Source organism: Scyliorhinus canicula, chromosome 5 (genome assembly GCF_902713615.1).
Source record: "Scyliorhinus canicula chromosome 5, sScyCan1.1, whole genome shotgun sequence".
NCBI classification, from domain to species: Eukaryota; Metazoa; Chordata; class Chondrichthyes; order Carcharhiniformes; family Scyliorhinidae; genus Scyliorhinus; species Scyliorhinus canicula.
Genome location: NC_052150.1, coordinates 20,055,545 through 20,068,555, shown reverse-complemented (window position 1 = coordinate 20,068,555; position 13,011 = coordinate 20,055,545). Strand labels below are relative to the sequence as shown.

Genomic DNA, 13,011 nt, shown 5'->3' with positions numbered 1-13,011 from the left:
GGAGAAACGCGGGGGGGTGGTGAGCGGCCTGCAACCGGCGCCACGCCAACCAAGCGGCATCAACGGCGCCAGCGGAGAATCGCGTGCCGGCGTGGGGGCCCGGTCGCAGGGATTCTCCGGCCCGGCCCAGGGCTGGGAGAATCCCGCCTGTTGTTTCCCAAATCTGTTCCCATTTTTTCCACAACAGCATGTTTGAATCCCCCCTGCCACAATACCAAAACAGCTGTTGACTGTGACAAAGGCAAACTTTTCCTCCTCATTGTTCTCAACAAAACTGACCACACCATCCTCCTCCAATGCTGCTCGTGTGGGACTGCTCTGACCTGGTTTTTGTTGAAATCCAGAAAGGTTTTGGAAGGTCTAATGTAGATAGGGAATATACAGTGAATGGTAGAACCCTCAAGAGTATTGAAAGTCAGAGAGATCTAGCTCTAAAGGTCCACAGGTCACTGAAAGGGGCAACACAGGTGGAGAAGGTAGTCAAGAAGGCATACTGCATGCTTGCCTTCATTGGCCAGGGCATTCAGTATAAGAATTGGCAAGTCATGTTGCAGCTGTATAGAACCTTAGTTAGGTCACACTTGGAGTATAGTATTCAATTCTGGTCGCCACACTACCAGAAGGATGTGGAGGCTTTAGAAAGGGTGCAAAAGAGATTAACCAGGATGTTGCCTGGTATGGAGGGCATTAGCTATGAGGAGTGGTTGAATAAACTCGGTTTGTTCTCACTGGAACGACGAAGGTTGAGGGGCGACCTGATAGAGGTCTACAAAATTATGAGGGGCATAGACAGAGTGGATAGTCAGAGGCTTTTCCCCAGGGTAGAGGGGTCAATTACTAGGGGGCATAGGTTTAAGGTGTAAGGGGCAAGGTTTAGAGTAGATGTACGAGGCAAGTTTTTTTTATACAGAGGGTAGTGGGTGCCTGGAACTCGCTGCCTGAGGAGGTGGTGGAAGCAAGGACGATAGTGACATTTAAGGGGAATCTTGACAAATACATGAATAGGATGGGAATAGAGGGATACTGACCCAGGAAGTGTAGAAGATGGTAGGCACGGGCTTGGAACGCCGAAGAGCCTGTTCCTGTGCTGTACTTTTCTTTGTTCTTTGTTTGTTCATTGTTGGTTAATAACCTAATGGTTTTTTGGAGTTGGAGGGAGGCGTATAGGCAGACGCTCTGAGGAGGGTAAATGCAACTGCAACATGTGCCAGACTCGGCCTGATTCAGTTCAAGGTAGTTCATGACGGTGGCCCGGATGAGCAAATTCTTTGGGCTGGAGGGCAAGTGTGCTAGATGCGGGGGAGGACCAGCGAACCATGTCCACATGTTCTGGGCATGTCCAAAAGTCAGGGGATACTGGCAGGGATTTGCAGACGTTATATCCTGGGTACTGAAAACAAGGGTGGCGATGAGTCCAGAGGTGGCGATTTTTGGGGTGTCGGAGGACCCGGGAGTACAGGAGGGGATAGAGGCCGATGTTGTGGCCTTTGGTTCCCTGATAGCCCGGCGACGAATACTGTTGGCCTGGTGGGACTCAAAGCCCCCAAAGACCGAAGTATGGCTGTCGGACATGGCAAGCTTTCTCGGCTTGGAAAAAAATCAAGTTCGCCTTACGAGGATCACTATCGGGGTTCACCCGGAGGTGGCAACCATTCATCGACTTCTTCGTGGGGAACTAATCATCAGCGGTGGGTTGGGGTGGGGGGGGGTTGAATAGTGTCGAGTAGGGGGGAAGAATAGGCGGGTCTATTTGCGAGAGAGGTATTGTTATTTGTACTACGTTTTTTGTAATTGGTATCTGCATACTAAGGTATATTGTTACTGTTTACAACGCCAAAAAATTCCTCAATAAAATTGCGCGTTAAAAAAAAATAACCTAATGGTTTGAGACATCCATTTGTGATACTATCTGAAAGCACATTAGTTTTCGCACATGTGCTGATGACACCGGCTATACCACACCATAGATGTTCTCAACTTCTCCACTGTTGCTAAATTATCAGACTGCCCATCTGATAGTCAGTACTGGATGAGCAGAAATTTTCTCCAGTTCAATACAGGAAAAATGACGCCAATGTTTATAGACCTCACTCCAAATTCTATTCACTGGCCACCAATTCTATTCCTCTCCCTGGCAACAAATGCGATGAAACCAATCCATTCACAGCCTTGGTGTCACAACTGACCCGAAGGTGAGCTTCTGACCACACAACTGTGCGTCATCACGAAGACCACTTAATTCCACCTTCGTAACATCACCCGACTTCGCCCACATCTGAGTTCATTTGCTGCTGAAATCCTCAGACATACCTTTGTTACCCCTCAATTTAATTTTTCAAACGCAGCTGATCTCTCACAATCTACACTCCATTACCTTGGAGTCATCCAAAACTCTACTGCCCGCATCTTAACTCACAGCAAGTCTTGTTCCCCTACACTCCTGTTCCCGCTGAAATATGCTGGCCATATTTTAATATTCTCATCCTCGTTTTCAAATCCTTTCATTGCCTCACCACCCGCATCCTGTAATCTCTTCCAGCTCCATAACCCTCTGAGATATCTGCGCTCATCTAGTTTTGGGCATCTCTGATTTTAAACACTCCACCATTGGTGAATGTGCCTTCAGTCGCCTGGGCCCCAAGCTCAGAAATTCCTCTGCCAGACCCGCTGAATCTTTGCAGCACTCCTGCACCTTGCCTTCCTCCTTTAATAATAATAATCTTTATTAGTGTCACAAGTAGGCTTACATTAACACTGCAGTGGAGTTACTGTGAAAAGCCTCTAGTTGCCACATTCCAGCGCCTGTTCGGGTTCACGGAGGGAGAATTCAGAATGTCCAATTCACCTAACAAGCACGTATTTCGGGACTTGTGGCAGGAAACCGGAGCGCCCGGAGGAAATCCACGCAGACACGGGGAGAACGTGCACACTCCACACAGACAGTGACCCAAGCCAGGAATCGTACCCGGGTCCCTGGTGCTGCGAAGCAACAGTGCTACCGTTGTGTTATGTACTCTGGGATAACACAGGCTGCAACTGGATGCAGCTTTAACCAAAAGATACTCCAGACCTTGAAGTTAGTTCAATCTGATTTGTTGAACCAGTAGCACAGTTAGCACAATGCTCTGTGAGTTCTACTCTCTGCTAACCTAAGTGTGATTACTCTGTCTGACTGAACCAAACTAGCTCTTAGCCACATGCTGGAGGTGTGATACTGTACATACACCCTGACTCACTTTGCAGATGTTCATCAGTGGAAAGAGGTGGATTGTGAGTGCCCCGTGCCTTTTATAGTGAGATACGACCCGAGTGTCCTGCCTGCTCATTGGTCATGTCCTGTTCTCTGTGTTCATTAGCTGCCTGTCAGTATATCATTGTCTGCATATCATTACACTACCTTTTAAGACACTCCAAAAAACCAACCACATCTTTGGCTTCTGGCCATCTGACATTTCTCGGGTGTCAAATTTTGTTTGATAATGTTCCTGTGAAGACATTGGACGTTTTGTTGTCTGAAAGGAGGGGGAAAGCTATACAAATGCAAGTACATATGCACCTCTCGCCTTCTGTGTCCTGGTGCTGCCTAATTTTGGAACTGAAATTTGTTTAAATCCTCTCCACCCCGGGGGAAGAACATTGGCGTTCAAACTGTCGCAGTGCAAGATATAACAATACTGGGTTGCATTGCAACTCACAGGTACACATCTTGTTCACATGCTGCACAAGAGAAAGAGATGTGGGGTTAACTGTCCAGCTGTGAAGGGATGAAACAGCAGTGATGAGAGACACACACACACAGACATAAATGACACCCCTGCAAGTGCACAAGTCTTTGAAAACAATCTCGATCTGATCTGTTGGCTGCATTGCAAGTGGGTGATGGGCAGGCTCTCTCAGGTTGTTGGCATGTGCCTGCTGAGGGAGGGAGGGAGGGAGTACCTGTCCAGTGATGCCGGTGATGATGGCCACTTTCCTCTTGCCTTGGGCAATTCCAGCTGATGGGGCCGGGCTGTCACCGCCCGCCGCCTCACACTTCCGATCATTATTCATCGCTGCCATCTGGGAATCCCGGTACCGCCGCTCTCCGACTTTCTGCCGCACGCTTACCACCGCCGCCTGAGATCGAGTGAGCCGCACTTCCGCGTTGTGTAGGAAGCGGCCAGCCCGGGGAGGCCGGACCGCTCGGTGGCAACCGGCTGCAAGGGCTCAGCGACGCCCCTAGCAACTGGCCCCGCCCCTCCCGTCCCGACTCTCCTGCGCCTGCACCGCAGGCGCCGCCGCAGCCTCGCCCCCCCGCCGCTCTCCTCCAGCCGCAGCGCCACCCACAGCACGGGAGGTGCGCTGCTGGTTATCAACCAGGGATGGCAAAAACAGAAAATGCTGGACAATCACAGCATAGAACATGGAACATAGAACAGTACACCACAGAACAGGCCCTTCGGCCTTCAGTGTTGTGCCCAGCCTTGTCCGAAACCAAGATCAAGTTGTCCCACTCCCTGTCATTCTAATGTGCTCCATGTGCCTATCCAATAACCGCTTGAAAGTTCCTAAAGTGTCCGACTCCACTATCACAGCAGGCAGTCCATGCCACACCCTAATCACTCTGAGTAAAGAACCTACCTCGGACATCCCTCCTATATCTCCCACCTGAACCTTATAGTAATGCCCCCTTGTAACAGCTACATCCACCCGAGGAAATAGTCTCCGAACGTCCACTCTATCTATCCCCCTCATCATCTTATAAACCTCTATTAAGTCGCCTCTCATCCTCCTCCGCTCCAAAGAGAAAAGCCCTAGCTCCCTCAATCATTCCTCATAAGACCTATCCTCCAAACCAGGCAGCATCCTGGAGAGAGAAGGCAGCTGACGCTTGGAGTCTACACGACTCTTTGTCAAAGCTGGAGAGAACTGGAAATGGTGTCAGATTTATAATGTAGTGGGGGGAGCGCGGAGCGGCGGGACCAGCAGCGGATGAAGATAGACAAAGGTGTCGTTCATGGACAAAAAGACAAAGGGAATGTAAATGTAGGTGATTAAGGCGAAGAAGATAGTGGCACATAAAGAGATTAGAATGTGTGAATAGCAGAACAAAGTTGAGCAGCGTGTCTTTTTTTTAGAAAATAGAAGCGGGAGGAGGCCATTCGAGCCTGCTCTGCCGTTTATTGTGATCATGGCTGATCATCAAATTCAATACCCTGATCCCGTCTACCCCCCATAATCCCTTGAGCCCCAACCGCTATATGTAATTTCTTCTTGAAATTACACAACGTTTGTCAAAGCGCAACTAGAACAGTTAGTCCAGTGGGGTCGGGGAGGAATGAACAGTGGTGAGGGTAAAACAGATCGATGAAATATCGATTGATAAAAATGGGGTGAAGGTGGGGTTCACAGTCTGAAGCTTTTGAACTCAATGTTAAGTCCGGAAGGCTGTAATGTCCCTAATTGGAAAATGAGGTGCTGCTCCTCCAGTTTGTGCTGGGCTTCACTGGAACATTGTAGCAGGCCAAGGGCGGACACGTGAACGTCAGAGCAGGATGGTGAGTTGAAATGGCAGCAACAGGAAGGTCTGGATCCTACTTGTGGACGGACTGGAGGTGTTCTGCAAATAGGTCAACCAGTCTGCGTTTAGTCTCTCCAATGTGGAGCAGACTCATTGGGAGCAGCAAATGCAATAGACCAGATTAAAGGAGGTGCACGGGAAGCGTGCCTCACTTGAAAATAGTGTTTCGGCCCTGGGATGGTGAACAGGGAGGAGCAGGTAAATGGGCAGGTGTTACACCTTCAGCGAGTAGTTAAGACATGGCTTGCAGGGTTGCCTATATTGGACTGGAGTGTTCAGGATTTGGAAGATCAATCTCTGGGCTGAAGTAGACTCTTAATTTAGATTTTTAATCAGTAAGGGAATCGAGGGTTACGGGCAGAAGGTGGGCAAGTGGAGTTGAGGATTATATCAGATTAGCTATGGTCTCATTGAATGACAGAGCAGACCGGTGGGCCTGAGTGGCCTATTTCTGCTCCTATATCTTATGGACCCTACTGCGTGTAGCCCCGCAGACATTTTCTTTGTCATTTTCTTTGAATGTGTTTCATTACCAGAGAGAAAAATGGGGATAAGTCTGTTTGGCTGTCCATTGAGAATGACAGGCTGTTTGGCTGTCGGGTGATCCCTGAACCTCGGTGCGGCATGACGGGTGGCGGCCATCTTGCGCGTTTCAGGACTGAGGGCCGCTCGCGCACCTTAAGCGATGTGGGCCATTGGCATTGACGCGTCGCACCTATCCGACGCCGGTCTGGGGCCACTCTCCCCCCCCCCAGCTTCTCGCGGCGCCCGTCCTAGCCCCTTTTGCGGGCCAGAATCGCTACTCATAGCGCCCAGTTCACGCCGTCGTAAAACGCTCCAGTTTTTACGACGGCATCAACACTTAGCCACTGGATCAGAGAATCCTGCCCCTCTTATCTCTGGGGATTTCTGGCAGAACCAAACTTCTTAGCAAATTAAAAGTTTTGCTTCCAATTGTACATAAGTATACGGCGACCTTAATCTCCACTGAAATTTTGTAGGTATATTAATGGAATCTCTCTGAAGGTGACTGCCAGTTCTTTGAGTCCTCATCAAAAGAGCCCATTGCTCCAAAATCTCCTGCTGTTTTTCACAGTATCGGAATGCTCTCCCTCTCCGCTTAACTCTGAGGTGTAGCTCATTCAAGATGGATACCAATTTGTAACAGCTGTAACTGATGTGACCATCAATTCACACGAGACGGAGAGTTGAAGTGAACAGTGGTTTTAATCAGCTAGAACTGTGCCTGCCTGCGACTGCTCTGTGCTGAGTACGGGCGGCAGATCTATATCCCTCCCCGAGGGAGGGGAGCCATAGGCGGAGCCCATAAGTACACCAACATAATACAATGTAATGTAATACAATGGTGAATGGTAGCAGTAATACATTCACCACAATAACTTTCGTCAGCCTTCACTTGCGACAGCTTTAACTTGCAACAGCTTTAATCATGGCTAAAAATATGTGATAATCTTTTGTTCTCTGTCCCAAGCAACTTCTGTGTTTTACTCTCCTGTACATGGCAAGCCCCACAGCCTGACTCCTCAGTTTGCCCATTTAAAATCGGTACGAACCCTTCCTTTGAATTTTTGCCCCATAACCTTACCGGTTCCGATGCCAGCAATTTCTGGCCTTCCGTTCATCAGTTGATTGATTGATCTGCTGAAGCTGCTTCACTCCCAACGGATTTTGAATTATTAGCTTTTTTTTTCTTCTGATCCCATCCGTGTCATCAGTTTTCTTTTTGTTAACTGTTAAATCTTTAGACTAAATGGGGCGGCACAGTGGTTAGCACTGACACCTACAGCGCTGAGGACCCTGTTCGATCCCGACCCCGGGTCACTATCCATGTGGAGTTTGCACGTTCTCCCCGTGTCTGAGTGGGTCTCACCCCCACAACCCAAAGATGTGCAGGGTAGGTGGACTGGCCACGCTAAATTGCCCCTTAATTGGAAAAAAATAATTGGGTACTCTAAATTTAAAAAATATGTCTTTGGACTAACAGTACAAATGAAATAGGATTTCAGAAGTACGAGGATTTGGTGCATGGTTAACAGAGGTTTATTGAGTAGGTCTTGTACAGGGTTTGGTACTAGGTTCCCCAAAGGCCTGCAAAGTAGATGATGGCGTCACACGTGTCACGTGACTCAATCTTAAAGAGACACTGCACGCAACTACAGTCGCCCACATATTTCCTTTTTTTTAAAATAATTTTTATTGAGAAATTTTGATTTTATACAACATTGATGCACCTTAGTAAAATACCGAAAATAACAATAATATTAACAATCATATACATTCGCCCCATCCCTATGAACAACCCAGCATTTTAACAACAACGCAAATTAACACACTATAAAGTTACAGAATAAACACTACAATAATGTACCCCCCCCCCCCCCCCCGGGTTGCTGCTGCTATTGACCCAGTTACCTATCTCTGAGCCAGGAAGTCCCGAAAAGGCTGCCATCATTTATAGAACCCTTGTATTGATCCTCTCAGGGCAAATTTGACCTTTTCCAGTTTTATAAATCCCGCCATGTCACTGATCCAGGTCTCCACGCTTGAGGGCCTTGCATCCTTCCATTGTAACAGAATCCTTCGACGGGCTACTAGGGACGCAAAGGCCAGGACACCGGCCTCTTTCGCCTCCTGCACTCCCGGCTCTACCGCAACTCCAAAAATCGCGAGTCCCCACCCTGGTTTGACCCTGGATCCAACCACCCTCGACACCATCCCCGCCACCCCCTTCCAGAACTCCTCCAGTGCCGGGCATGCCCAGAACATATGGGCGTGGTTCGCAGGACTCCCCGAACATCTGGTGCACCTGTCCTCACTGTCGCCCACATATTTAACATGAACCATAAATGTTGTTTTTCTCTCTCTGGTGCTGTCTGATCAGCGAAGTATTTGCTGCATTTTTTCTTCGTATTTCAGATTTCAAGGAATTGTAGTAACTTGTATCTGTTTGTATTGTTGGTTGAGGGATATTTATTGACACGAAGGAGAGCTCCATGCCTTTCCTTCTTCTGCCCTAAGCTCTCGAATTAGGGTTGGGGGGGGGGGGGGTTGTTGGGTTACGGGTATAGGGTGGATACGTGGGTTTGAGTAGGGTGATCATTGTTCGGCACAACATCGAGGGCTGAAGGGCCTGTTCTGTGCTGTACTGTTCTATGTTCTATGTTCTAATTCTCTTCCTCAACTGGCCTGTCTTTTTACCTCCCTCTCTTCTTTCACGACGCTTCTTAAAACCTTCCTTTTCTACCAAACTTTCAGTCACCCGTCCTGCTATCTCCTTGTGTGACTTAATGTTATACTTTGCATGATAATGCTGCTGTGGACTGATTTGGGATGTTTTACTATGAAAAAGGGGGTTGTTGTTAAATACAATGGGACCTCTTACATCCACCTAAACAGGTTTAATGTCTCACCCAAAGGATAGAAGCTCCAACAGTTAGCATTCCCTCAGTACTGCACTGGAGTGTCAGCCGAGCTGATGTGATAAACCTTGTGGGGTGGGGCTTGAAACCCACCATCTTTTGACTGGGGGGCACGAATGGTACCACCGAACCACAGCCGAGTATGAGAGATTTAGAACTGAGAGCAGTGCAAAGTTACGTATGTGGATACGATATTCAGTGGATGAAGAAAAAAGGGTCTAAGGGGTATGGGGACAGATTGGGTAAATGTGTTTTTGAACTATTTACGTGCATAGAAGATAAATGCCAAAAGGACTGGATGGGTCGAATGGTCTGTTTCCATATTGTAACTCCTGTGTATTACAAATTGCTCCTCGTTTATAATTCAGATTGTGTATTTGGCGGCACAGTGGTTAGCACTGCTGCCCCACAGCACCAGGGACCCGGTTCAATTCCGGCCTCAGGTGACTGTGTTGAGTTTGCACTTTCTCCCCGTGTCTGTGTGGGTTTCCTTCGGGTGCTCTGGTTAGATGGGGTTACGGAGAGAGGGTGGAGGCGTGGGCCTAAGTCGAGTGCTCTCTCTAAGGGCTGGTGCAGACTCGATGGGCCGAATAGCCTGCTTCTGTTCTGCAAATGCTAAGATTCTAAAACTCGTGTCGCTGTAATTACTGCCCTCTTGATCAACTACTTTATAGGCAGCACGGCAGCACAAGTGGATAGCACTGTGGCTTCACAGCGCCAGGGTCCCAGGTTCGATTCCCCGCTGGGTCACTGTCAGTGCAGAGTCTGCACGTTCTCCCCGTGTCTGTGTGGGTTTCCTCTGGGTGCGCCGGTTTCCTCCCATAGTCCAAAGAGGTGCAGATTAGGTAGGTTGGCCATGATAAATTGCCCTCAGTGAACAAAAAGGTTAGGAGGGGTTATTGGGATACGGGGATAGGGTGGAAGTGAGGGCTTAAGTGGGTCGGTGCAGACTTGATGGGCCGAATGGCCTCCTTCTGCACTGCATGTTCTATGTACTGAAAAAAAGTGGGAAGAAAGAGCATTTTAAACATCAGCAAAATGATATTGTTCTCCACTCCATCCTTTTACCTATGCAAAAATCCCTTTGTCATTGAAGCACTTTACTGTTGCAAAATTGCTTTGCCAACATCAATCCCCTTGACTTATTGCATTCAACGAAGCTTCTGCCCCCTGTTTTGCCTTTTCCACGGCCTCTCCCTGTCCGGATGTGTCTCCCTCCCTTGCTGCTTCTCCCTTTCCTCTGACTCTAGCTGCTCCTGTCATCTCCCTCATCCTCTTTGTTTTCTTCAAACATTTTCAACTTTCCATCTGATTCCATTCCTTCCCCTCCTCTCAGTTCTCTCCTGAGTGCTCTCCTCCCTCCCTTCATTTTCATGATCCCTTTCCCTCCCTTCATGATTCTCCTCCCTCTTCACTTCTCTCTAATCCCCTCTATCTTGTTCTTCATTGTTCTGCACCTGTTATTCCCAATGCCCCTCCCTCTTTCCCCTCTCCTCTCATCCTCCTCCATTTCCCTCCACTCCCATTTCCGCTCTGTCCTTCTCCCCCCCCCCCCCCTCACTACTCTCCCTTTCATTTCTCTCACTTCCATTTATGCCCCATGCCCGTCTCCTCCCTTTTTCTCCTGTCTTCCCTCTCCTTGCCCCATTGTTTTCTTTTATTGTCCTCTCCTGGCCTCTTCAATATGACCTCCTTTTGTTTACCTCAGTCAATCACCCTCTATATCATCTGCTTATCCCCTCATCCCATTCTTACCCCCATTTCTCTCCTCCTGTTACTTCTGTTCCCTTCTCCCTTCTTCCCCTCTCTTCTCTTGTTTTCTGTCTGTTTTCAATCCTCCCCTGCTGTTTCCTTCCCAGTTTGCTTCTCATTTGCTCATTGCCCCAACCCCAGCTCGACTTCTCTCTCTCACCCTGACCTTTGCTCTTCCTCGCTTCCTGTCTCTGTCTCCTCTCCTCCCTCATCCTCCCTATTGCTTTTATTGTCCTTGTCCTCATCTCTCCTCTGCTCCCTTACTTTCCTCTACTGGGCTGATTCCTTGCCTTATCTCCTCACCTTTTCGCTCTCTCTTGCTTCTTTATTTTCTCCTCCCCTTCCCTCCTCTGGTCCTTATCTTGCCCTTTACCTCCTCTTCTCTCCCCGCCTTGGTTCAATTAATTCCCTTCCTCCGACCATCGTACAGTTAGTGAGAAGTCACGACCTGATATGTTAACTCTCTCCAGATATAGGCCGGCAGCAGCAGAAACCGGGGTGGGGAGGGGGGGGTGGGTGGGGAAGGGGGGGGGGGGGGGGAGGGGGCAGGGGTTTGGTCTGGTGGGAGGGAGAATTGTGTACATGGGTTTGTTGGATGGGGCGGGTGTTATCTCTTTCCCTTTTGTTGTTTTCATTTTCCTGTTTTCGTAGTTACTGGGGGCGGGGGGGGGGGGGGGGGGGGTTGGTTCTTGTTTTTTTGGTTTTTACTATGGTTGTTTGGTTAATATTTTGTGAAAATCTTAATAAAAATTATTTTCTAAAAAAAACTCTCTCCAGATCTGTGGGACATTTCCAGCAATATTTGATTTTATTTCAGATGTGTGTGCCATACATCTTTAAGTATAGGCCCACTTGAAAATTGCATTAAGAGGGCCTTGGGCATTCGATTGGCAGCAGAACGGTCTCCTCATTATGAACTGCCAGCTGCATATTATTCAGCTGAGAAATGGGCTGGAGGCAGCTGAAGTTTGATGTTCCTGACCCCTGGCCCCATATCCTAGATCACCGGAAATCAGCTAGTGTGTTACATATTCCTACATTGATACATAAGAACTAAGAACAGGAGTAGGCCATCTGGCCCTTCGAGCCTGCTCCGCCACTCAATGAGATCATGGCTGATCTTTTGTGGACTCAGCTCCACTTTCCCACCCGAACACCATAATCCTTTTTCCCTTTATTGTTAAAAAAACTGTCTATCTTTACCGTGAAAATATTTAATGAAGGAGCCTCTACCGCTTCACTGGGCAGTGAATTCCATAGATTCACAACCCTTTGGGTGAAGAAGTTCCTCCTAAACTCAGTCCTAAATCTACTTCCCCTTATTTTGAGGCTGTGCCCCCTAGTTCTGCTTTCACCCGCCAGTGGAAACAACCAGCCCGCATCTATCCTATCTATTCCCTTCATAATTTTATACGTTTCTACAAGATTCCCCCCCCCCCCCCCCCCCCCCCCCCCCCCCCGCATCCTTCTCAAGTCCTCCTAGTAATCCAACCCCCTCAGCTCTGGGATTAACCTAGTGAATCTCCTCTGCACACCCTCCAGCGCCAGTACGTCCTTTCTCAGGTAAGGAGACGAAAACTGAACACCATTCTCCAGATGTGGCCTCACTAACACCTTATACAGTTGCAGCATAACCTCCCTCGTCTTAAACTCCATCCCTCGAGCAATGAAGGACAAAACTCCATTCGCCTTCTTAATCACCTGTTGCACCTGTAAACAAATAGGTAGCGAGACAGGCACTAGGGCACCCAGGTCCCTCTGCACAGCAGCATGTTTTAATATTTTATCATTTAAATAATAATCTCTTGCTGTCATTCCTACCAAAATGGATAACAATTTATCTTAATCTCTCTCACAAGTTGTGAGGCATCAAAGCAGAATGATAACACTGGAGAAGTAAACACTTTATAAGTATGAACATTTAGCAAGAGGGGCTTCTAAGAGGTAACCTGTGCCCCAGTACAGACTGAGCAGATAGATTTATTACCCGGGGAAATTAAACTGTAGGAAGTCCAGTCTTTTGAGAATTTGCTAGATAAAGTACATAATGTAAAGTAAATAAATATCTCACAGCCGTGCAATATTAGAAAATGTTTGAAACCATTTGGGAATACTGCAGCCTTTGTGGTTTATTTCTCAGCAGACTGACATTTATAAATACTTTGGTGGCAAAATATACCAAGATATAGACCTCTCTGTGTGCCTGTCTGCTTTTCTGCACTGCTTTCTTACTCTCCCATGCTATTTCTTTCAGTGTTT

The 13,011-nt window shown here is 48.0% G+C and overlaps 1 protein-coding gene across 1 annotated transcript in view; it reads right to left on the bottom strand.

Annotated features, from left to right (window-relative positions):
- The window catches only part of gmds (GDP-mannose 4,6-dehydratase), a 621,977-nt gene extending 617,748 nt beyond the window's left edge, over positions 1–4,229 (bottom strand). The window contains exon 1 of the mRNA XM_038796739.1: positions 3,940–4,229. Within this exon, the coding sequence (XP_038652667.1) occupies positions 3,940–4,059 (120 nt within the window). The 5' untranslated portion in view covers positions 4,060–4,229. The remainder of the gene's footprint in view (positions 1–3,939) is intronic.
- Between the last annotated feature and the right edge of the window lie 8,782 nt (positions 4,230–13,011).